Source organism: Diadema antillarum, unplaced genomic scaffold (genome assembly GCF_040938485.1).
Source record: "Diadema antillarum isolate AM-2024a unplaced genomic scaffold, OU_Dant_1.0 scf00000025, whole genome shotgun sequence".
NCBI lineage: Eukaryota > Metazoa > Echinodermata > Echinoidea > Diadematoida > Diadematidae > Diadema > Diadema antillarum.
The window spans coordinates 5025627-5048652 of record NW_027270914.1 but is presented as its reverse complement, the minus strand read 5'-3'; the positions used below and the strand labels follow the sequence as shown (position 1 = coordinate 5048652).

The window sequence follows — 23026 nt, the reverse complement described above, 5'->3', positions numbered from 1 at the left end:
ATAAGCACTAAAGCTGTTATTTTTTCTAATCTGCAAATATTAGCAAGGGGCATTAAGATGTTCCATGCTTTATGAGGATAAGATGTTTTATGCTCTATGAGGATTTTTTCTCTCACTCCATTCCACTTCTGTCAGCCTACTTGTTGTCTATTCATGTCTGTGGGTTTGTAGCAGGCGCTGTCAACCACGCAAGCAAATTAGACAGTCTTTATGGAGGAAAGTATGATACCACCTCGCTGGGCCCCCGTGCCTCCTCAGCACTGCGATGCAGGATGCGAGACAGTTACCATGGCAACCCATCCCTCTGCCGTCTCTGGGATAAATCATGATATTTTGCAGCCTGTGTTTTCACAGTTCGTTCATAATCGGCATAGAGTCACACCCTACATATAAACTATCTGCAACTTAAGTGTGATAAAAGTCATTTTCTTCTGGGGATGCAGTTCTCTGTGAGATTACCATAATAAAGATAATCAGTTCTAATTTTTCTCCTGTACAACATTTGCAAAGTGTGAATTGCCAATATAATGAGAAGATTATAATTTCTGCTCGAGGTAAACATCTGTGGAACTTGATAGGTTGAGAGTCACAAATAGGTTGTATCACTTTCTCCTCCTGATGAAGAATCTGATGATTGCAGGTTGTAATCCCTACATACGTGTACATTATACCATTTGTATAACACTTTTTCCAAAGGGTACAAAACTCTTTATATACGAATATTAAAAGTAGCAATATATCAGACATGACAAACTTACACTGCTATACAAATAAACAAAAACAACAGTGTGAAATATCAATAGTATTAATTAAATAAATGGGACTGAAAACGCTTCTTGAACAATGGCTGCATGCTATAAACCCCATTTTTTCCCCTACTAGTCCAACTTGTGTAGATCAGACCAGTAGGTACCCAGATTTTCAAATTTTTACTGGTCCATTCCTTGATAAGTTACTGGTCCGACAGTGATTATTTTTACTGGGCCTGGACCGTCAGACCAGTGCCAGTATGCAGCGTTGCTTGAACAAGAAATTAGCTGGCGTATTTGCTAATGAGGAGGGGTGATGAATTGCAAAGTTTTGGGGCAGTATATGAGAAAGAAGGATCTCCTGCCTTTTTGTGATGATCATCATTTCAGTGTTTATCCATTTCCCTGTAAGTGTCTGGAATGCCCATATGTGTTTCTCAGAATCCAGTTCATTCCTGCCAGCGGTGAGGTTATTGAGGATTACTGAGACATCCGTAGTAATAATTTATCAGTACAATAAAAATAGTAAATGTGCCATGCAAATACTTACCATGCTACTCCTGTTACCATTACATTTGCAAGTTATGATGATGATAATGTAAGAGTAATTCTGACATCACTAATGTTACTACTAGTACTACTACTCCTATTGCTTTTAATACTTTTGATGATTAAAAAAATGGTTTTGATACTGTAATCATAAAATGTAATGGAAATGAGCTAGATTATGAAGGAAATATAAGCTAGAGAAGTGGTAAATATTCAAAACGGATAGACAAAAATTATATTATATATGTCACATAAAAGAAATGAGTTATAAAGCAACAAGAACTCAAGGGTATTGATACTTAAAGATAAGAATACTAAAAACGAGGAATGTTCGCTTGCATTTTAATTTCACCTTGCAAAATTCGTGAAATTAAAATGCATGTGAAAGTTCTTGTCTACGCTATATGCTTGAATGTTAGAGGCAGTTTTGCCAAAAAAAGGCTGTCGGCTACAATTCGAAAAAATTTCATGCTGCGAAAATATTGTGTTTTACAGTAGAATGATATCTTACATTGACATGAGGTACCAAGAGGTATTGCTCCTAATTAAGCACCGTGTTGTGTTACCAGCTGCTGCAAATGTGTACATTAGAATGGGTTCTTTGGAGAAAATTCTAGAGAGGTCACTTTTCCTTAGTGACCCATAAAACCTGGTATGAAAAATGAGTTAATGACCCATAAACCTTGTACAAAATTGTGCCCTTAAGCCGCTGTTAATGACCCATAAACCTTGCACAAAATATGTGTCCTTAATCTGCTGCTGCCAGCACACACAGAATTTGGCCCAGCAACTTGCTATGTCACCTTCAAATGCATATTAATTGACATTACTAGAGTAAAATCTATTCCTGTGAATGGTTCCCGTAGCAACCCCTCATCTAGCTGCTGCACTGGTGAGAGGAGGAAGAGGAGGAGGAGGAGGAGGGTGGGACTGTCCCATGCTCATCTCTCTCTCTCTTCGAAGCATGATCTTGATTCAGAGGCGGACATAATTATTGTGACTACGCCATGAGTCATTTGCTGATATTTGTTGAAATGTGGATGCCATATGGTCTCACGTACCTCTTGACTGATAGTTTGCTATGCAGATTGTTCTGTACGTAAGCAGGAGATTATTCATCACATTTGACTGTATGGGTATCTGTACTTTGTTTTTATATAGATCTATCAAATATATAGAGACTTGATTAAGCAAAATGCTTTGATGCCATATGTTTCTGTACCGGTTTATCCACCAGGCTTATGATTTACAACAATTATTTGTGAAAAGCAGTATTTTCTGGTTGCACCATATATATATATGATTTATACACCAAATATATGTATGATTTTATCATAAAAAACTATGAAACCTCAAAATGGATTTATATCACAAACATATTCTCCTTTAAGGAAGAAAGATTTGCGGTGACACCATGTGTATGTAGTCCTTAACCGGATCGTTGTTTGGCAGAAGAGCCTAGAAAGAGGAGAAATCGTTTCTCCTCTTTCTAGGCTCTTCTGCCAAACAACGATCCGGTTAAGGACTACATACACATGGTGTCACCGCAAATCTTTCTTCCTCATTTACTTTACACCATGCAAACCTTCAAACAACACATATTCTCCTTTAGGATTATTGAGAAGTTACCTTGTTTACTGTATACCTAACCAGAAATTTTCATGTGCATGAAACTTTTTTGAATTTTGTGAGGAACCAAGATTTGCAATAGTAAAGATGCATGCAGAAGTTTTGGTCAATGCATTGAATGCCAGTACAATGCTGTACAATATCATGGTTGGCCGTTCACGAAAGTTTCACGCCATGAAAAAGGCTATCGGCTCTACTTTATGAAAGTTTCATGCAGTTAGTGCTGCTGGTTTTACTAATGTTATTTTCATATTGGTCATTTTGTTCATGTAAACAATCCTCCTTAATCTGGTATTTTTTTTGGGTAAAATTGTCATTTGAGGATGACAGTTTTAGATCAAAGTTGTTTGCCCAATTTATTTTTCTGAAGTTAAACCAAGATTTCGAATAGCTGAGAGGATTGGACTGTATACTTACTGTGGCCATACAGCCAATGATGATGTAACTCTATTGCCAAAGTTTCAACATGAACATAGAGACAGATGAATTATGCATATGTTCCACTGACGGGGAGAGAGAGAAGGGAATATGACTGTGTGTTTCCAATAGAAAGTGGAATATAGAAGGATAGAAATTGAGCTGTTTTCACACGTACTGAGAGTCTTATTCTAATCACGATTCTAATGACACATTCACTAGAATCATGATTCAAATAACGCATCTTGGCCATGTGTTTACAAACTTTAATCACCAAGGGTGATTTGAATTGTAATTCTTATCATGATTCAAATCTGGAGGTGTTTTTGCTATGACGATTTTCCAGAATTTTGGAATAAAACAGTTTTGTGTATGGGTTAACTTCTAAATTGTTTTTTAGGGGTTGGAGCTTAACTTGGTAACCTTTCAACCATTTCCGCTAGTAACTGTGCTCCTAACATACAATGTACTCGCACTTGGTCAAAAATGGCTTCTTACAGCTTGAGAGCCACACCTCTCCTCGCTCTGAAATTCAAAATTTGCAGAATTTGTGAAGTCGTCCTTGTTCATTTGTTTATGGACAATAATTCTAATTGTATTTGTAATCCTAATGCAATCCAGCATTGCAATTACGTTTCTCCACTGGTGTGAAAACGGGCCGAGAGAGATAGAGAGGGAAAGAGCTAGGTAGGTTGATAGAGGGAAAGAGATAGAGCTTGTGCAAGTGTGTGCCTTGATGCATCTTTCCGTAGTTTACAATCGGATACCAATAAAAAAAAAAGCAAGATGGAAAGATTTGGCTGCATGAAAGTCAGAGAATGCACAAAGTGTAGAGGCATCCTCATTAATGCACCCATTCCCATGTCCATGTGTCTACACCAAAGAATCCTAAGTATTTTGCGTAATCCAATTTGGTCCCAATCAGCTGTCATCTCTCCCCCGGATGAGATTCTGAAATGCCCGGTATCATACAGTATTTAACTTAACCCTCTGTGTGCAATGAGTTCCAGTTGGCACAGAAAAGCCCATAGCATTATACACCATGTCCAAACCCTTGGCACAGGAAGGGTTAACATGACTAACGACCTTCATCTCTCTCTTTTTTTCTTCCTTATTTTTCATCTTCTCTCCCCATTGCATTTCATGCACCCTCAGCACGTGGACACAGAAATCTAGAGTGGTAACTAGCCTGTATTTCTGGCCAGAGAAGTCCAAACTTGACTTTGCTGGACAAAAAGTCCTAGGCACGTTTGTGTGAATGTTGGGCCTTCTGCTTGCATGCTAAATATCAGAATACCCTGAGCCATCTTGTTTACTTTGTAACTGCTCGCAGTAAAATATTTCTGCCTTGATTTGCAAAAAAGTAACCAACCACACACAGCAGGATAATGGAGAACAGACACACTGATTCAGTGTTCATGAAGATAGACAATTCGCCACGTACCCAGCGTCCCAAGACATCCATGTTTGAGACGGTGTGTGGGGGTGGGAATTCCCTGCGCTTCACGGAGGACACACCTGAGGCGAGGGAGCGTCAGCGCAGGATGCAGGAAGAGATGGCGGAGGCAGCCAACTCGCCCCGCCGCGTCCCAAAGGGCCGGCTGGGGGCGCAGAAACTGGACTCTTACGAGGGAACGCATGACACCATGATGTTCCCCTCAGAGCGCGGCGAGGGGATCCCGTGGCAGAAAGAAGGCTCCAAGGAAGTTGAATCCCCACGCCACTCTGCCCTCAAGCGGCCTCAAGCCTCGGTGTTCAGCAGCGTGGATGGTGGAGGCAACTCCCTCCAGTTTGACTCTGAGAGGGGTGTCCGCCGAGGAACCAGCGTCGACTCGGTCTCGTCCTCACCTCGTCGAATGCCCGGCGAGTCCGTCTTCAACGTCATAGAGAATCCGGATGAAAGCGCAGATGCCAAACCAGGGGACCCGTCACCCATCTTTGAGAAATCGCCCTCTCGCTCCGGAAGAGGTGGTGCCTGTGGTGGTGGTCCTGTCTCCTGGACAGGAGGTCCCATCGTCAAGGGCGACTACAATGAAACAGAAGCCGATGCTGCGGTAATTTGAGTTTTCAAAAGACCTTTGCTGCGGTGCAAGTGGTCCGTGTCTGTTTCTATACTGTCTGTGTGTGTTACAGTTGTTGTTGCCTTGATACTGCACCCAACTATCAAAACCCTCTCGGCACAAGAACCTTACTCCGTAGTGACTCTGCAATGCAGTCCACATCTGTATGCAACCCTCCAACTTGTGATTGGTATTGTCGTACACCTTGACTCTAAACGCTGCTATAGTCTTTCATTTCCATGCCCTGTGGTAGCCTTCCATGTGTACTCTATGTTGACAAACTTTATGATTTCTGCACTTTGTATTCAAGTCCTTTTACCGCCTTCCCTTTGTTTCTACTTGTAAGCCATTATCCCAGTGATCGTTTGTCTCAAACTTTGGATTTTCCAAGCATTCTTATAACTCTTTCATCTGCTTCCAAATTCTGTGGTGAATGATTGTCTGTCTCATGTGCAGCCGCGTCCTTAGACAGCATTGCTTGTATGTTTCTATTCTGTATTGTGCTGTTTTCTGTGATAGATGTGTAGAAGCTCTTGCTGTCAAGTTTTCTTGTTTTCTGATGCCATCCTGGATGTTCTCAAGATGCTATTTTTGTTGTTGTTGCTGTAATCAATGTTTGCAAGGCTATATTTCCTACTGTATTTATTTTTCTTAAATCAGTGAAGACGGTAGTATTGAATGTTTGTAGTCCTTGTGTCTCTTTTTTGTGTGTTTGTGGACAAGTGGATGAAGGAGATTGGAATACTGACTATTTTAGTAACTTTGTCTTAGCAGTAATAGTCTTCTAAAATTTCTCTAGCCAGCATCTTTGTGGCTATTTTAGGCCTTGCTTAAGTTGCCCAATGATCGACCACAAGCTGGTGCGTCCTGTTTATCTCTGGTCATCTTGCATCCAGACTTGAAGTAATATTTTCCATCAGGGATTGTTTATTTCTTTTAAAGAGAAAAGGGTTTCAGGATATATTTGGGTTTGGATTAAGATTACCAGCTAGCTAGCCAGCTATTAGATACATATTGTGTCTTTGTTTTTGTCAGGCTAACAGATTAAGCAAGAAGTTATATTCCTCCTCAAGAGTAAAAAAAGTTACTGATTTTCCACTTTAGAGACATTAATAAATGTATAAAATTGCATTTGATATGGGAGGCAACATTTTGTTGATTTCTCAAATATCACTTGACTCACAAAATTCATGAAAAAATATAAGTACAATGAAAGATATTGTGTATATAGTGTAGCAAGCCTCTTTGATAGTGTCATTGCATTTCAAAAAGCATCAACTCCAAGTCACCTCTAGCTGAACAATATTTTAACTCAACTTTGCTTTAATCAGCACAAATAATTATCTTTGAGACACATATGTATTGCAGGAGTTTTAGTATGTGGGATGCTCAGATCCCGTGCAAAGTTGGGTAGTCTTGCTTAAAGGGGAACTCTGAACCATTGAAAAGTTAGTATGAAAAGAAAGAGTAGAATTTTACAAACACAACAGTGAAAATATCAAAATCAGATGAAATTTAGGGAAGTTATGAAACTGAAGTTATGCAGTTGTGGAGTTTTGCTAATTTTCATATTATAAAAATAGTTTTTTCAACAGTCAATATGAATATGGAAATGAGTGAGTTGATGATGTCATCTTCTCACACCTTGCCATATAAAGTGTTCAAGAAATCTGAACATTTTTATATAGTTGGTTGTTCAAACACAATTATGCTCCAGTCTCCTAACATACCTCACTAATCATTATTTTGAAGTTATTTAGCTGGGAATAACATTATGTTTGACAGTTCATACTTTAAAGTGGAACAGGTAAATTTTTGTGAAGGTTTTGTACATAATCAAAGGCAATGACATCATCAGCTCACTCATTTCCAAATTCATACTAACTGTTTAAGAACTGTTTTGTAAATATTAGCTAAGCTTCACAAGTTCATAAATTCTCTAATTTTGATCCAATTTTGACCCATTTTTCACTGTTGTGCTTGTAAACTTATAGTCATTCATTTCAGACTGAAGCATGACTGGTTCAGAATTTCCCTTTAAATAAACATCTTGTGGGTCTACGAAAATATGGAGTGGTATAAAGTATAAATAAGTGTCATGTTTTCTCTTACTATCTGGTCCCCCCCCCAAAAAAAAGAAAAAAAAAAAGAAAAAAAAAAGGTGAGCTGAAAGTGAAGCTGTGCAAACAAATGTGCTTGGGTAAAGAGTGGTACGTAAGGGGTTAAACAATCTCATGCTTTCTTTTGCTGTCTGGTCAAAAATGAGAGGAAAAAAAGCGAAGCTGTGAAGCTGCACTAACAAATGTTGTGATACATGGGTGTAGTGAAAGTTTGGCTGGCTGGACAGTCTTTCAGGTTCAACTCCCCTGCACTCCCTTCAACCATAGAGGGCAGGCTAGCATTTTCTGATATACCACCTGCAAAGTCTATATATTATGTGAATCAATATTTACTATTCTGATATTTCACTTCAGGTGAACCTATCACCCTTTATGTGTATCTTCTGTTGCTGTTCTTGCTATAATAATCAAGTGTACACACGTGGCTGGTTCTAAAGTATCCTGAAGTTATTTTTGAAAATCCTTGCCTATCTCATGAAAATATACTGGTGTACATTGTATTCCATAGTTTTATATGTAGTGTGTGCATGGATATTTTTTGTGTGCTTGACATTGTTCTATTATTGTGCCTATCAGCATGAATATGTATGTGTATGTGTATGTGTGTTTGTGTATGTTTATGATAATGTTGAGTGTATAACTCTATGCTTCGTTATTTCATCTTTTCGTCATTCTCGTGAAAGGGACTGTGCCGAGTGAGTCAGGTGTATTCCATTAAAATTCCATTAACCTGCTGTATCCCTGACAGTGCAATTTTCTGTAGGATTTGTACCTACCACTCTGAATTCCAGAATATAATCAGTTTAGTCTGTAGGCTGCTGTGGAATTTCATTTTGATATCATGTCTATAGAGAAATTCTATGCACTTAGATAAAATATGCTGTCAAAGAATAAAAAAATGCATTGAAATGCTAAGAATATGATTAAATTGTCTTCAGATTTGATTAAAAATGTGTCAGTAAAATCTCAACGTTTATTACTATAGATATTAGATTCTGCTTCAACTTAGAGCAACTTGTCATTAGCTGAAATTGTGTGATGAGCTTTTCCTCTCTTAATACCCAACAACAATTAGGCATCGATCAGTATTCTTTAGATTTTACCCAATTTGTTGTGTGATATTCTTAAGTTCAATGAATCAGAGGTGCATGACAAATGGATACATTCCTGAAAATTGATAATGTTGGTGGTGTAGTCTAAGCAGCAAGATGTCATTCATGCTAGAGGAAAATTGAGAGAAACCAGCTGTGCCAAGATTAACTGTCAGTTTAGCCTTTTTTCAGACTGCCACAGAGATTTTATTGCACTAGAGAAATATTTCTAGTTTGATCTGTAATCAGTGGTAGGATGAAATCTAAGTTGACATAAAATTTGTACTTGTGAAATACTGAAAGAAACTTGATCATGGTTGTGAAAACAATGAATTGAGTATGGTATGATTAAATGTATCTGTGCATGAGAATGAAGTGTATTTATTGATTAGCTGGCGTAGAGAAAATAGAATAGAGTAGTAGAATTTGATGTGTATGTATGTATACTTAGCTGTAGCCAGTGCAGTGTCTGTGCACGTAGATGTCAAACAGTATCCCTAACTTTCTCTAACAATAGTACTGTAAAAGTGGACATTTTCGTAGTGTGAAAATTTTCATGCATTTTGCATGACCAGAAACCAGCGTGAATATAAAAGCACAAAAATATGTTTGCTTGTGATATACTGTCCATGGAAGCAAAAACATGTGATATTCATTACATCTGGCCAAGTGTGAAAATATCCACTTTTACAAAAGATGCAGTTTAGCAGAAATTTGTTGTCATGGTGATAACCTTTAGTGATGTTGATGATGAAAAATATTGAATACTTATGAGATGGGATGAGCTTGTTTCTCGTACTAAATTTCGTCCAGCATCTATTTCATATGGTGCAATGCTTGCCTATCACATGTCAGATATTATCAGATAGAAACATACGCACCTACATTTATACACACCTACATGTACATGTATATCAACACACATACAGTGTATGCACATACACAAAATCCACAGAAGAAGACAGTTCATAGAGATGAAAGTTGACCTTTTTCTGATGAACTCTACATTTCTGTTATGTATGTAGATTTCAATTAAAAATTCAATTCAAAATGATTTATTTCCATATAAAGTAATACAAAGTAATACATAATGCTTACATGAGTACATAATATTTAAAGGAACTTTGAATCACATATTTTATAGTACAAAGGTTAGATATGAGAGTGCAAAAGTTTAATTTGTAGCAACACTATTTTGTATTCATAACTGTGTCCACACCCATGTATGACAACAAAGCTGGAATGCTGCAATGTCATTGAAAGACCTTAGATGTAGACCCACATACTGACTGAAGTGTGGGAGAAACAAACATGAGGCCATGTATTGAACAGCTCTACCGTAATGTAATTTGTGTAACCTTGCAAGATGTTTAATTTAAATTCACAGCCTTGGCTGCAAGAAGTCAGTGTTGCTTATTAAAGTGGTAATGAAGAAGCAGGAACTTTAAAAAAAAATACCTAAAGGAAAAACTGGTAGGAATTCAATTAAAGGGAATTATTACCCCCTTGATCTACTCTGCAACTCCAAGATCATCTAATTATGCTGGATCTTGTCTAATGGAATTAAAGCTATTTCAGCAGTCGTGGTAGGAAGTGAGCAGAATGCTGAGAGGCTCGCATCACGTTTCCTTTGTGCTCATTCCCTCTTCCTTTGTGGGGAGGAGGGAGAGCCGACTTATCATTAATGATTAATATCGCACACGTGCTGGTCGTAACAATGAAAAGTGATTCTGCGCTGGCGGAGACCGGTGCTGATCCCGTTGTCGCGGTGGAACGGTAATTGCTCGGCCGCCGATTGTTGTGTTAGCACAGTTGTATCATTCGTGCATTCAGGCCCGACAATTTATGATAATGTCTGTCACCAGAATTTCTCCTTGCATTCTGTCGCTAGACTGTCTTTATGTACGGTGCTGGATTGACTGCTAACATTTCTTGTGAATGTGAGGGGGGGGGGGGGTGGATGTTGGAAGGGGTGGGGTTGGAAGAGAAAATAATGTCTGGGTTTGAGACAGTCCTACATATGAGTAAACAGTGACACAGTGAAACAGTGAATAAACATTAATCCATTCTGTCTTCAGTGGCAGACTCATCATCATGATCATCCAATCTACCACTGTCTGTGGACTTCATATGATTCCACTTTGAAGAGTGACTTTTCCGCCGTAAGCTGTCCTTTTTTTTTTTCAAATTTGTGAGAGACATAGCGTGAACCTCAAATAGAAATCATCCGATGGTGTCATAGTTGAACTAGAAAATAAAGAGGAATTTGTAGAAGAGAATACATGTGGACAGGATGTTCTGCATAGACCTGTACATCATGGATAGAGTGTCTTTAAAGGACAAGTTCACCTTCATAAACATAAGGATTGAGAGAGTGTAACAATATTAGTAGAACACATCAGTGAAAGTTTGAGGAAAATTGGACAATCGATGCAAAAGTTATGAATTTTTAAAATTTTTGTGTTGGAACCGCTGGATGAGGAGACTACTACAGCTTGTGAGTCATATGCATACAACAGTATAAAGAAAATGTAAAAAGAAATTTCAACGTATTTTCACTTTTTTCGCATAATAAAAGAGCACTTGACTTGCCTCTTTCTAAAGGCAGGGGGAATAATATTACCCATAACATTTGTCGGTAACGAGTCAGGGGAATGTGTACTTTTTTCAAAAGATGGAATTTTGTGAAATTCTCTTTATATTTTCCTTACACTGTTGTACGCATGTGACATCTAAGTTATTCATACACTGCAGTAGTCTTCTCATCCAGCGGTTACTGCACAAAAACTTCAAAAATTCATAACTTTTGAACGGATTGTCTGATTTTCCTCAACTTTCAACGATGTGTTCTACTAATATTGCTACATTCTCACAAACCTTATGTTTATGAAGGTGAACTTGTCCTTTAAAGGTCAAATAGAATCAGCAAAAAGTAATGATATGCTGTTTAAAGAGAGGAATAGATGAACGAAAATACTCAAGTGCAGTTTAGAGTTCAAGTGACTGAATTGTATTGTATAGTGTAGGTTGTGAATCATAAGAAATATGTACTGATAGAATTAGCATATGATTCCGTGTACTCGTAGCTGTGTGTGCAAGGTGATTTCTAATGCATGCATAAAACCTTTAATAAAATGCTGATGACTGTCAGTTGCTTGGTATTAGCATACTAATCACTAGCACCCAGGCTGCAGTTATTTCAAGAAAATTAGTTTGTGCAGTTTTTTTCATGAGAGAAAATGAGAAACTGAATTAGAGAGAGAGAGAGAGAAAAAGAGATGTACTTTTTTTTTACACTCACAACTCAGATACTTTACATCTATTAATCTGGAAGATGTTAATTAGTCTGCCAAAAATTAATTAGAATTTGCTGTACTGTGAAAGAATATTTTTCCCAAATGTAAAAAGGGATGTTGCTATAGTCTAATGAGCAGAGTAAAGTGATTGATTTACAACACACTCCTATGGGAACTGCTCTTTTTTCCTGCTTTTGAGCCAAAGCATCCCTATTTTTCAGTCAGAAAGGTTGGAGGGTCTGTGACTGAGCAAATTTTTCAACTAAACTGAGCCAGAAACACAGCAAGAGATCATGACTAAATTGTATTAATTCTGATAACATTGAAGACCAGAATGAAGGCCATGTTTATAAATGAAGATTTTAAGATTTTCCAATCTATGACAGGCAGATGGTATTGTTTGATATCTTTAATCTGGTGAATCAAACATGCTGGCTCCTCATGCTAAAATGAGCTGAGTATGACTTTCTTTGTGACACCATTCTGGCGCTTTTGTTGAAATATGCAGTTGATTTGGCCAGATAATACTCATTTCGCACTTGATTATGGAGTTTCAGGCTGAAAGCTGGATCTAATTTTCATTTCTTGGTTCAGGGGTTTCTTCTAAAGCTGAGCCCAGTGGTCCATTCAGAAGCAGACCCCTATGTAAGAGGATACTCTGCCTCCATTTAATGCAAAAATCCCTTTGTCCCCAATTTATATTTTATCTAATTCTTTCCAGTAAAATGCGGGGAGTGGGGCAAGAGGGAGGGGAGGGAGTTGGGGTGGGGAGAAATGGAAAGAAGAAAAGAGTCTTTGGGTGCAAAGGGACCTCATTTTGTTGGATGATGTATCCATTAAGGGTGAGAGGTTGATAAAATGTTCTTTTTCTATGGAATACAAAAATGAGGTATAAAGAGCCCAAGGGTTGATAGTGCATTTATCGGTGGAGAGTATTAAAGTAATGTGGGATGAAGCCGTTCTTTCTATTTTAAGAGCTGTCTTTCTGATAGTTAACGCGTTCAAATCAGTTTGTTTTCTTTTTCTTTTTTTTCCTAGTCTTTTACATAAACATTTTTTTTTAATGTGGTCAATACATATATAGTTACGATGAGATATAGATATAAAATTTCCTACATTCTTGAAAATTTGTTTTTGAAATAAAGTAGCTGGAAAAAAAAGAGTTGACATGGACTAGTGGAAAGGAAGAGAGAGAGAGAGAGATAGGTAGATAAAAAGATAGATAGATAGATAGAGAGGAAGATATATATATAGAGAGAGAGATAGCGAATAGAGAAAGAATGTCAGAATGTAGTATTTTGTGTCCAAGGACAGATTAAAGCAGCAGAAGGTATATTCTGATGAGTTTAATGCAAGCTTATGCAGTGAATGATGTGTGCCATGCAGAGTGTGAGTATGGATTGTGTTGACTCAGAGACTGCTGTGCAGGTTCCGGGGCCAGGGCTCCTCATTTAGCATCCGCATAAATTAAACTCCCGGCGCACTCCAAATGGGACTTGTCCTTGCTAAGCATAATTCACTGTGAGCTTCATATTGCAGTCAGAAAGGCTTTGTTCATCTTCAGGAGTGACGCATATTCTTGCAGTTGTATTTAGAAGTTGTATGCAGGTTGTATGTGACTATTTAGTGCTTGCAATTCAAGTAAATATTTAGGCTTTAAAAAAATATGTTTTTCTCAAGTTAGTGCTACATTACATGGTTATCAAAACTTAATGGTTATTCATGATGAATTTTCCAAGTCCATCAGAATGGTGTCATCCAAAGTGGGGCAGATAGTTTGGTATTCATTACAGTGGGAAAAAATCATAGATGTACAAATGTATAATTCTGTATTCCATGCACAATTGACTTTTTTTTTTTCAGATGAAGGAATTGTAAAAGCAGAAAAGAATTGAAAAAAGGGCAAGGAATAAAATGATGCTAACTTGCATTGCCTGTCTTCAGCTTACAGATGTTAATATCTACTGAAAGAGAAGTGAATTTCTGCCAATTAGATTTGATATCTATGATTTACCTTTTGAAATAGAGAAACCTATGAGTGATATAGTCAAAGACATTGACATTGAATATAATACAATGTACTCCATGAGAAAATGCACGCACAAGGTAATAATGTACAGACACACAGATGCCAGCTTGTAGTGTGCTGTCCTGATCATATAGCCATATGCCTCATTACACGGCCTAATTATATCTCCATATCTCTTGCTTTAATAATGTGTCAGTTCAGTTGGATTACATGTCACATCAAAGTCTGTGGATGAAAATAGATGTTGAATTGCAAGGCAAGGTTTTAGATGTGGGCAAATTTAGTGGTTAGTGGATTGAATAGATACTAGTGGCTTGGTATTTTGTAATATCTACCACTCCCATAACAGAAACAATACCAAAAACAAAACCAACATTCCCAAATGTGACTAAAGGGCTTTTTACACTTGCAAATTTTTGCTTAGTCCCATACCAACGGTGGGGCTAAAGGGGGGGGGGGGGGGGGGGGGGGGGCGTAGCATCACCATTGGTACTAGTCTTTCCGATTTCTACATCATGTGATTAGTGACAAAAAAAATATGTTTGGTGAAAGAATCTTTCTATAAAACCTGTGTTTATGGTATAATTTTAGAAAAAAAAGAAGAAGTTAATTTCACAGACCTTGGGACTGCTAATAAGATAATAGCTGGCTAATAGACAGGGCTTGATTATTCCATGTAGTTAAATTTTGATGTGGTGGCATTCTTTGAATAGAATAAATCAATGTGGTATCAATATAGTCAGGCTGTATGCTTAGTTGCCATCAATTCTCTTTATGATATTATTAGAAGAGAAGATAAATCTTTTATACTTGAATTATTCTGCTGGTAGGAGAGAAGACACAAATTCAAGAGGATGAAAAAAGGTGTTGAATGTAGAAAGGATGAAAAATCCAGAAAGATCTGAAGGAGGAGAATGGAAAGATGAAGAAAGGGAAAGAGAAAGAGCAGAGGAGAAGGAGAGAAAGAAAAAGAAAAAGAAGAAGAAGAAGGAGAAGAAGAAGAAGAAGAAGAGAAAAATGAATGGTTTTGAAATCCATTTCACAAATTGTGTCAGGTCATTGAAATAGATTATCATTGGGGTTTCAAATTCTAAAAGGATCAACACAGATTAAAAAGATCTATATGCAAGAGATGTAGGAAATTAAACTCATTATGCCATTCATAGCTATTCTGCAATGTTTGCTGTCTGAGAGTGAATTTTCACACTATAGTCTGGTAAGATGACTTTGTGAGTTTTCAATTTGGCTGACTGCCAACATTTTACAAATGATAGAATTGATTAACCAGAATAAAACAAAGTCGAAAAATGCTTTGCACAGTTTTATCTTCATGTTGTAATAACAAAACAAGGAATGGGCAAAAATGCATATCATACCATGGACTATTTTATGTTGTCTATACTCGAAAGAGCTAATACCTTTTGCCTTGATTCAATAGCAGATAAGTTATCCACACTTGCAATATGCAAACCAGAGTAGTGCCTTTTTTAACCCGTTGAGGATGAGTTCTGAGTATACTTGAGCAAGTGTATGGGGAATGCATATAGAAACAAAATCAGCCCGTCCTCAACGGGTTAAAATCAAAACTATTGGTTTTGAGCTAAAATGTGCAACCTTTTACACAGGTACATACCGTGTGATATCATAGTTTGTTATTTAGGCCATGTTGTCATTGATGGCTTACAGCTATAGTCATTGTACTAGTAAAATTAGGAAAATTTAGTAACTGGAATCATTCTGTGCAGCCTGAGAAAAAAACATTGTGATGCACTTTTGGATTCTTATCTTATAACACAGTCATATCTAGTTTAAAATCAGAAATTGTAGCCAATAAGGCAGTCATAATTATAAACATGGTCACTCGACATCCCTGTATTAAACAACACTGGAATGTGTCGTGCCTTATTAAACATAAATTAATATTCATAAACAAGAGTGCACCATTCTGAAGAGGGACAGATATACATACAGAAATGGAGGGAAAAACTTGGATTGAAAGAAATTCCAAGAAAAAAAAAAGAAAAGGTGCATACATGAAAATATTTGCCAGCTCCAAAACGACCTGAAACAAAAAAAGAAAATGGTGATGGTGAGAATAAGATGTTCATTTAGTGATCACAAGCAAATGTAATGATGATACAACACATTAACATAAATAATGGACTCCAAGTAGGTCTATAAAAATGAAGATTGAGAATTGTCATGAACAGAAAGCAAGTGGACGAACAAAAACAAAAAACAAAAACACCACCAAATAGTCAAAGTCATTTATTTTATGAGATATATATCACATTTTCTTCCTGCCTATAGTTCAAGCTGTAGACCCTTTACATTGAAAATGACAGACCTTTATGACCTTCATGAATATTCATGATCAAAGGGAATGTTTTGCAGTAAAATATGTTTTGCATGTCATTTACATGTGTGAGGACATGAAACCATTGCCATCTGTATGGACATGTAGGCCAGGGTTGGTGCTTTATTAAACTACAGCAAGATAAGATAGAGAGAAGGATGGAGAGGGAGAGAGAGGGAAAGAAAGAGAGAGAGGGAGACAGACAGGGGGAGAGAGAAGATAAGAGGGAGAGAATGAGAGAGAGGGAGGGGAAAAAAGGTGGGTGTGTGAAGAATGGTGAGATGCTTGGCCCTATGCTGATGACCCACACACAGAAGCCTTCCATGCAAATATATGTATGCACACAGCAGCTAGGGAATGCATACATTTACTGCAGCGTCCCTGACAAGGAGCACACACACACACACACACACACAACACACACTCACACGCACACACGGCACACACACACACACACACAGAATCCTATACACTTGTACATTGATCTATTCGTATTACCGCCAATATGTTTCTCCACATGGGCGCCCGCACAGGACTCGTTCATGTAGGTAGATTGCAAGTGTACTCATCGGAGAAGCTTGTATCTCCAGTGTAGGCGTATATACCACCTCTGTTTGGGAGATACATAAACATATATACCCATTGCATTTGGTATTGTATATGTTTATATGTCCCAGTCTCTGGATTAGGATTGCATGATCTGGGCCAGAGTCGGATGCTTTAGAGGAGGTTGTGGCCTTGCAGATCGCTCACAGCACAACGCCAAAAAGACAACTGTCTGAAACTGAAGTCTTCCTGTGTGTGGAAAGGTGCTGCAGCTAGCTCTTGGCTTTTTTTCCCCTTCCCTCATCCTCTCGCGGACAGGGTCTAGCACATGTGTGTGTTGTGGCAGTAAAAAGAGTGTGAACTCGTCAGGCATATCTCGCGAGTGCATGGGAGAAACAAGTGGTTGTTGAGGAAAGAGATACACCTGTCGACGGACGTTTCTGCAACAGCCGCGGCAACCGCTACAACGTGTCTCTCGCCTGCCTAAGCTGAGGTGTCAACCATCCCCCACTCGATACACTGAGAGAGAGGCTGCCCTGTTGTTGGATCCCATGAAAGCTGTCGAAATTAGTTCTCTTCATCAGCCCAAAACAAAACTTCCCCCCTCTACAAATTGAGTGCAATTACCTCATTATCTTCTGTGCTACAACCTTACCCTGGGCAGAGAGACCAGATAGTTTGTAGTTGGTTTCTGGTGATTGAATGCATGCCGGTAGTCCTTGTCTTGGGATATAACCTCGTCAATTAGCAGACTGACAATTGTTCTTGTGTCAATTTGAACTTCCAACCATCACCTGGGTGCAATAAACATAGCCAAGTGTCAAATTCATCATACTGATCATTCCTGAGATGACTGTGCCACACTATAGTAATTCGCTGACTCCCATGGAGTAACTCTTTTACAACTCTTGCTGCTTCCTTCACTTTTGATCTCCTCTGTCATCTGCTTTGCATTCTTCAGTCAAGTCTGTCGCTCATCTTTTAGTCAAAATTTTGAGCGAGCAAGACATTTTCTCCCCAGCCTTTCTTTTGAAATTTTCCTGTGCTGAGGAAAAGACCCAAGGAGAAGAAGAAGAAGAAATTTTGTATCCTTACGTTGGAATTTCACACCTTTCTGGAGTAACACACAGGTGGATTTTTAAAGGGAAAGCTCACACCACTGAACTGCAAGATGACAACACCATCAAAATTCCGAAATGTCCCTAAGGTAAATTATGTTACTCAAGCTTACAGACTGGGTTAGAGTGTAATGTATGGGCAGGGATAACCCTGTCATATGCTGCAACCTCTACTTGCTCTACGAATCAACTATAATGTAAGATATATGTTGCATTTCCATCTGGAGATATATTTACCCCCCTTCAGTGATTCGTCTAACTGGTATAAATTTCTTCTTAGAGGTTTAGTTCAGTATAGGTCCTACATCTATCCTACACAATGGTTATCGGTAAAAAAAAGTGAAGTCATTTTAGCTTCTTGTCACATGATGGCAGCCATTGTTTTCACTTCAAGCTTGTCTTCTTCATTGTCGGTGAGAAATGTGATATTTACCGCAAGCTGTCAGATATGAAGTGATGCGTAAAGACTTACAAATTGCTACAGTTTTGGTTTCTGTAGCTTTTAACACTAATCGTCTTAGCTGTATGGAACATATAGATTACATGAAATGCAGATTAAATGCAGCAATACCTGCTGTGTGAAGAAAACCCTCCCTAAATCTATTGCAAAATGCAAGCAATGTGGTCATTAGTTATCTGGACTCAGCATTGACGAACGACAAGTTTCATGTGAATCTTTTTGAAAAGGGTAGGGGGTTGGATGAGAAATATGTGTTATGCCTGTATACCATATGTTTTTGAGATAGCAGTAAAGGGCTTCTGCATGCCACCTTTATCATATGTTTATGGCATGCCTACTTATCTATATCAAGGAGTTATCACTGCACTCTTCAATTATATCTTCCATTGCGTACCGGTGTGTGTGCTGTGAGCAGGCCGCATTGGTCTTTATAAAATGGAAACAGGCAGAAGAGGGAACCTTGTTTCTGCCACAATTCTCCAGTGTCAGGATGCTGGGCATAGAACTTATATCCCATCGGTCAGATTAATCAAAATTTCTTGTTTCATAAGAATTAGGGAATTTTCAGACTACAGGTGTATGTGTCTGTCAAAAGAAGCAGCATTTGAATATTCTATTATGATATCAAATGTAAGGTAGCAATGATTTGAGTGGTTTCATCATTTTGCATGGCTGAAAGAAAGAAAGAAAAAAACTCACAAATCAAAGAAAGGTTCACAGTATAGACCTACTTTAATCATGAAGTTCAAAGCTGAGGGGTAAATGCAGTGTCTCTTAGTGTAAAATGAGCACTCAGTGATCTGGAAAGTAGCCTGCATTGATACTATTTGGTGCTCCAATGCATGCAGTCACTGAATGGCACTGTACATCTTTTGTCAGTTTTGAATAGTCCCAATCAATGGCACTGGGAAACCCTGGGGTAACACCAAAAGGATGTGATGGGACTATGATCCTATTTCTTTATAGGGAATCTCATGCTTGGCCACTGTTTAGGCTACTAGTGTTTGAGCAGTGGACGATTAGATGATTCTCATTTTGTAGGGGTATAATTGTATACTTGGATGGTAATGTTCGTGCAACTGTGACCCTGCATGTATTGTTTGCTAGGATTAGGGATTACAGGGCTGAGAAGCAGCTGTTAAACTGTGATCTTTGATCCCAGGTGAGCAGAAATAGGAAGGAAAGATGTGGGCTTCTAGATGTCAGTAGTCTTGAAATATTAGCCTCCTTGTTATTCCTAGAGTAATGCAGACTTCTTTAGAATGTCTCAGAACCATCAAAAGTGGTGTAACCATGTACTTCACAGTGAGTATTTTGGGTTAATGTCAACTTTATAAGGTAACTGTCTAGGAGAACATTCACACAGTAAGTATAGCCTGCTTGGGGCTCCACTATCATTGACGTGTAAGCTAACTTCCATGTTATTAGTCGGCAAAACCAGCTCAATGTGGCCCCTGCAATTGCAACACAACTTGTTTTTCATCCTGAGACTGAAAACACTGCAATGGTGTCCTCATTTCCTCTGCATGGCATTCTGGATGAGCAGGTCACTTTTTGATGCAACAGCAACATTACATTATGAAACGTTCATGGGGAATTCCGCACCAGCTAACAGTTTGTGTAAAATAAATAAGAGTAAAATGTTGCAAGCACAATAGTAGAAATTAAGTCAGAGTCAGACTAAAGAAATAAAGTTATGAAATTTTTAAGATTCAGCCCCCCCCCCATTTTCACATTCATATTGACCAGGTGCAAGAACTGTTTTGCAAAAACAGTGAAATTTTACAATTTTGTAATTTCCCAAAGATTTTAATCAAATTTTCACCTTTGTGCAAAGTAAAGTTGTACTATTTCTTTTCAGACTCACTAAACTGGTCAGGAATTTCCCATGAACACTGAAGAAAGTGAAAAAAGAGGTCTCACAGAGAGTCATGCACAATCAAGGTCTGATGTGAGCTTGAAGGGAAGATTTTATGGGGAATTTTTTAATTCAGTCAGTTAATATAGAACTAGAATGTAATTTTATCCCTGATGTTCTTCAGTAGTTGTTTGAGATAATGAGAGCTTCTCATCCATAAAAGCTTGGTCATGATTTCTCTCCAAACAGAGAGTTTCCGTCCATTGACCTGGTTTTCCACTGGATTTGATTGGTTTCCTGCGATCTTTCCAGGCCTGAGTGTCATTGAATATTTCCTGTATTGGGGAGTCATTGTCATGTATAGTCTCCTGTAGTCTTGCATTCAGAGACTGTAATGTACATGAGTTGTCTGAAGTTTGTAGGTTACAATGTCACCATAGGGAGTTCTGGTGCAGTGAAAATTCTGTAGGCAGTTTTGATTATTATTAGTATGGATCCTGATGACGTAGATTAACTTTCCTAACTTTAATTGTTTGATGGCAAGTTTGTAGCTTGCATTTTTCTTTTTAATGAGGCTGAAAACCTGTAAATTGGCATCTATAAATCTACATATTTGTGGCTTTTAAGCTTTAAAAGAAAGAAAAAAACCAAAACAAAAGACAACACTAATGAATATACACATTAAAAATACCCTCTGTGTGCCAACATTTTTGCATGTATTTTGGAGATACAACATATAGCCACATAAATATATAGATAGGCCTATTCCTAACCCCCTCCCCACACCTTAGGCTCTATACCCCTTCCCAACAAAAAGAAACCTGAAAATATCAAAAACAAAACAAAACGAAAGTCTTTACTTTTAAATGGTTCTGCCTAGGAAGGGGAGCAGCCCATTTATCATTTCTCGTCAGCTGTGATAAAAACTATCATTAGACTGTGTGATAAAGATAATTTAATCATATCTTAAACTTTGACAACCTCAGCCTAAGGAATAATTTTCCTGGTATTATCACACGACAATCCATCTGACAGTTCCATGGTAAGTTATTGAACAAGTGTACAAGTAAGCTGTTACATGGCGTTGGTTTACTGTAATTTTTTTCTAAATTTGCATTTACTGATAGTAAAGTTGTATGATTTTAGAGAACTCGGGACATTTCAGTGAAAGTTGCTAGGCAACCATGTCAAATACAATCCAAATCATTGTCTTCATTACTATTAGCTGGAGAGTGATTTCTCTATTTAAACTTGGCTTGTGGTTTGCTGTAATGATTCCTGTTGAGATCCATCAGTGCAAAAAAACTTAAAAAAAAAAAACAAACTTTGCAGCACTTTCAATACTTAGATTTTTCCAGTATCTTTTAATGTTGCTTTGATTTCATTCATTGCTTTACATTCTATTTGAATGTTCAGATGAACAAATGTAGAAATATTCAAATATACAGAATTGATAAACAGAACATATCTCCGGTCAAGGAGTACATGATAAATGAATGCTAATGAAATCTTTTATTCAAAAGAACACTTCTTCCCCTCCCCCCCACAAAAAATATAAATAATACAAACAAAAACCTGCTTACATACAATGTAACTGTCCTGCCAGTAGCCACACACACACACACACACACACACATGCACAAAACAACTACAAAACCAAAATATTGCAGATAGGTGGCTAGCGTATTCCTTCAGTTTTCACACATCATACAGGGCTCGACATACATTTTTTTGTCTGGTGGCCCATTGGCTATATACTTAAATTTCATGCGATTCAAATTTTGGTGGCTGGAAAAAAATTAAGTGGTCAGATATTAAATAGACATAACAATCCACTCTAAATTCAATCACGGGATCGGGCCACCAAAAGATAGCCTTTTTGAAAATCTGGTGGCCCAAGATAAATTTTTAGTGGCTTCAGACCTCCCGGCCACTGCTATTGCCAAGCCTGGACATAATTGTACCTTGACAGTCAGGCCAAATGTATGTTTAAGTGGCCGTAAATCTTGAATTTCCTTGACACCCGTTAACGTCTGGAGTCTTCAACTTCACGATGGAAGTTGAAAGGGCCAAACATTTATGTTGTGGTCTTATCTTAGTGAAAGTTGGCCTGATGTTTGACTTTTACTCTCACTCCCTGGCAGCTCTTGAATAACAAAATGTAGGTTGGATCCATGACCTGTTGAAAAAGAACTGATGACTCCGCCCCTTTTGTCGTGGCAACTTTGATATACTTTCACTTTCAAAAGGGAAGTGAACTCTCTAGACTTTCATCCAGAGCTCCAATGTCAAATTGGTTTTGAATGATAGGAGACATAACAGGAAAACCTCTTGAAACAAGGCTACCACATGGCATTCTGTGTGTGGCTTCTCATTTAGGCTTTGTATAAAGATATAGGCCCTATACAGTGTTTTTATTAGCTCACCTGAGCCAAAGGCTCAAGTGAGCTATTGCGATCGCCCTTCGTCCGGCGTCCGTCGTGCGTCGTCCGTCGTCCGTCGTGCGTCGTCCGTCGTCCGTCGTCCGTCGTGCGTCGTGCGTAAACTTTTTACATTTTCATCTTCTTCTTGAAAACCCCATGACCGATTTTCATCAAACTTGGCAGGTAGCATCCCTAGGGGGTTAGGAACTCAATTTGTTAAAATGGGCACCATGCCCCACCCAGGGGGCCCCCAGGGGGGCCCAAACCCCCCAAAATTAAGGAATCTGTAAAAATTTTCTTCTCTAGAACCAGAAGTGATAGAGCG

General features: G+C 38.2%; 1 protein-coding gene across 4 annotated transcripts in view; it reads left to right on the top strand.

Moving 5' to 3' along the window:
• The window catches only part of LOC139733790 (dihydropyrimidinase-like), a 136802-nt gene that overhangs the window by 53435 nt on the left and 60341 nt on the right, over positions 1-23026 (top strand). For 2 of the 4 annotated variants that reach the window (XM_071644598.1, XM_071644606.1), the window contains exon 2: positions 4500-5398. The exons of 1 other annotated variant lie outside the window; for it this stretch is intronic. In XM_071644598.1, the coding sequence (XP_071500699.1) occupies positions 4733-5398 (666 nt within the window). In that variant the 5' untranslated portion in view covers positions 4500-4732. Of the gene's footprint in view, positions 1-4499; positions 5399-16868; positions 18050-23026 lie in introns of those variants that run through there. One more of the 4 variants, XM_071644613.1, reaches the window with a different exon arrangement.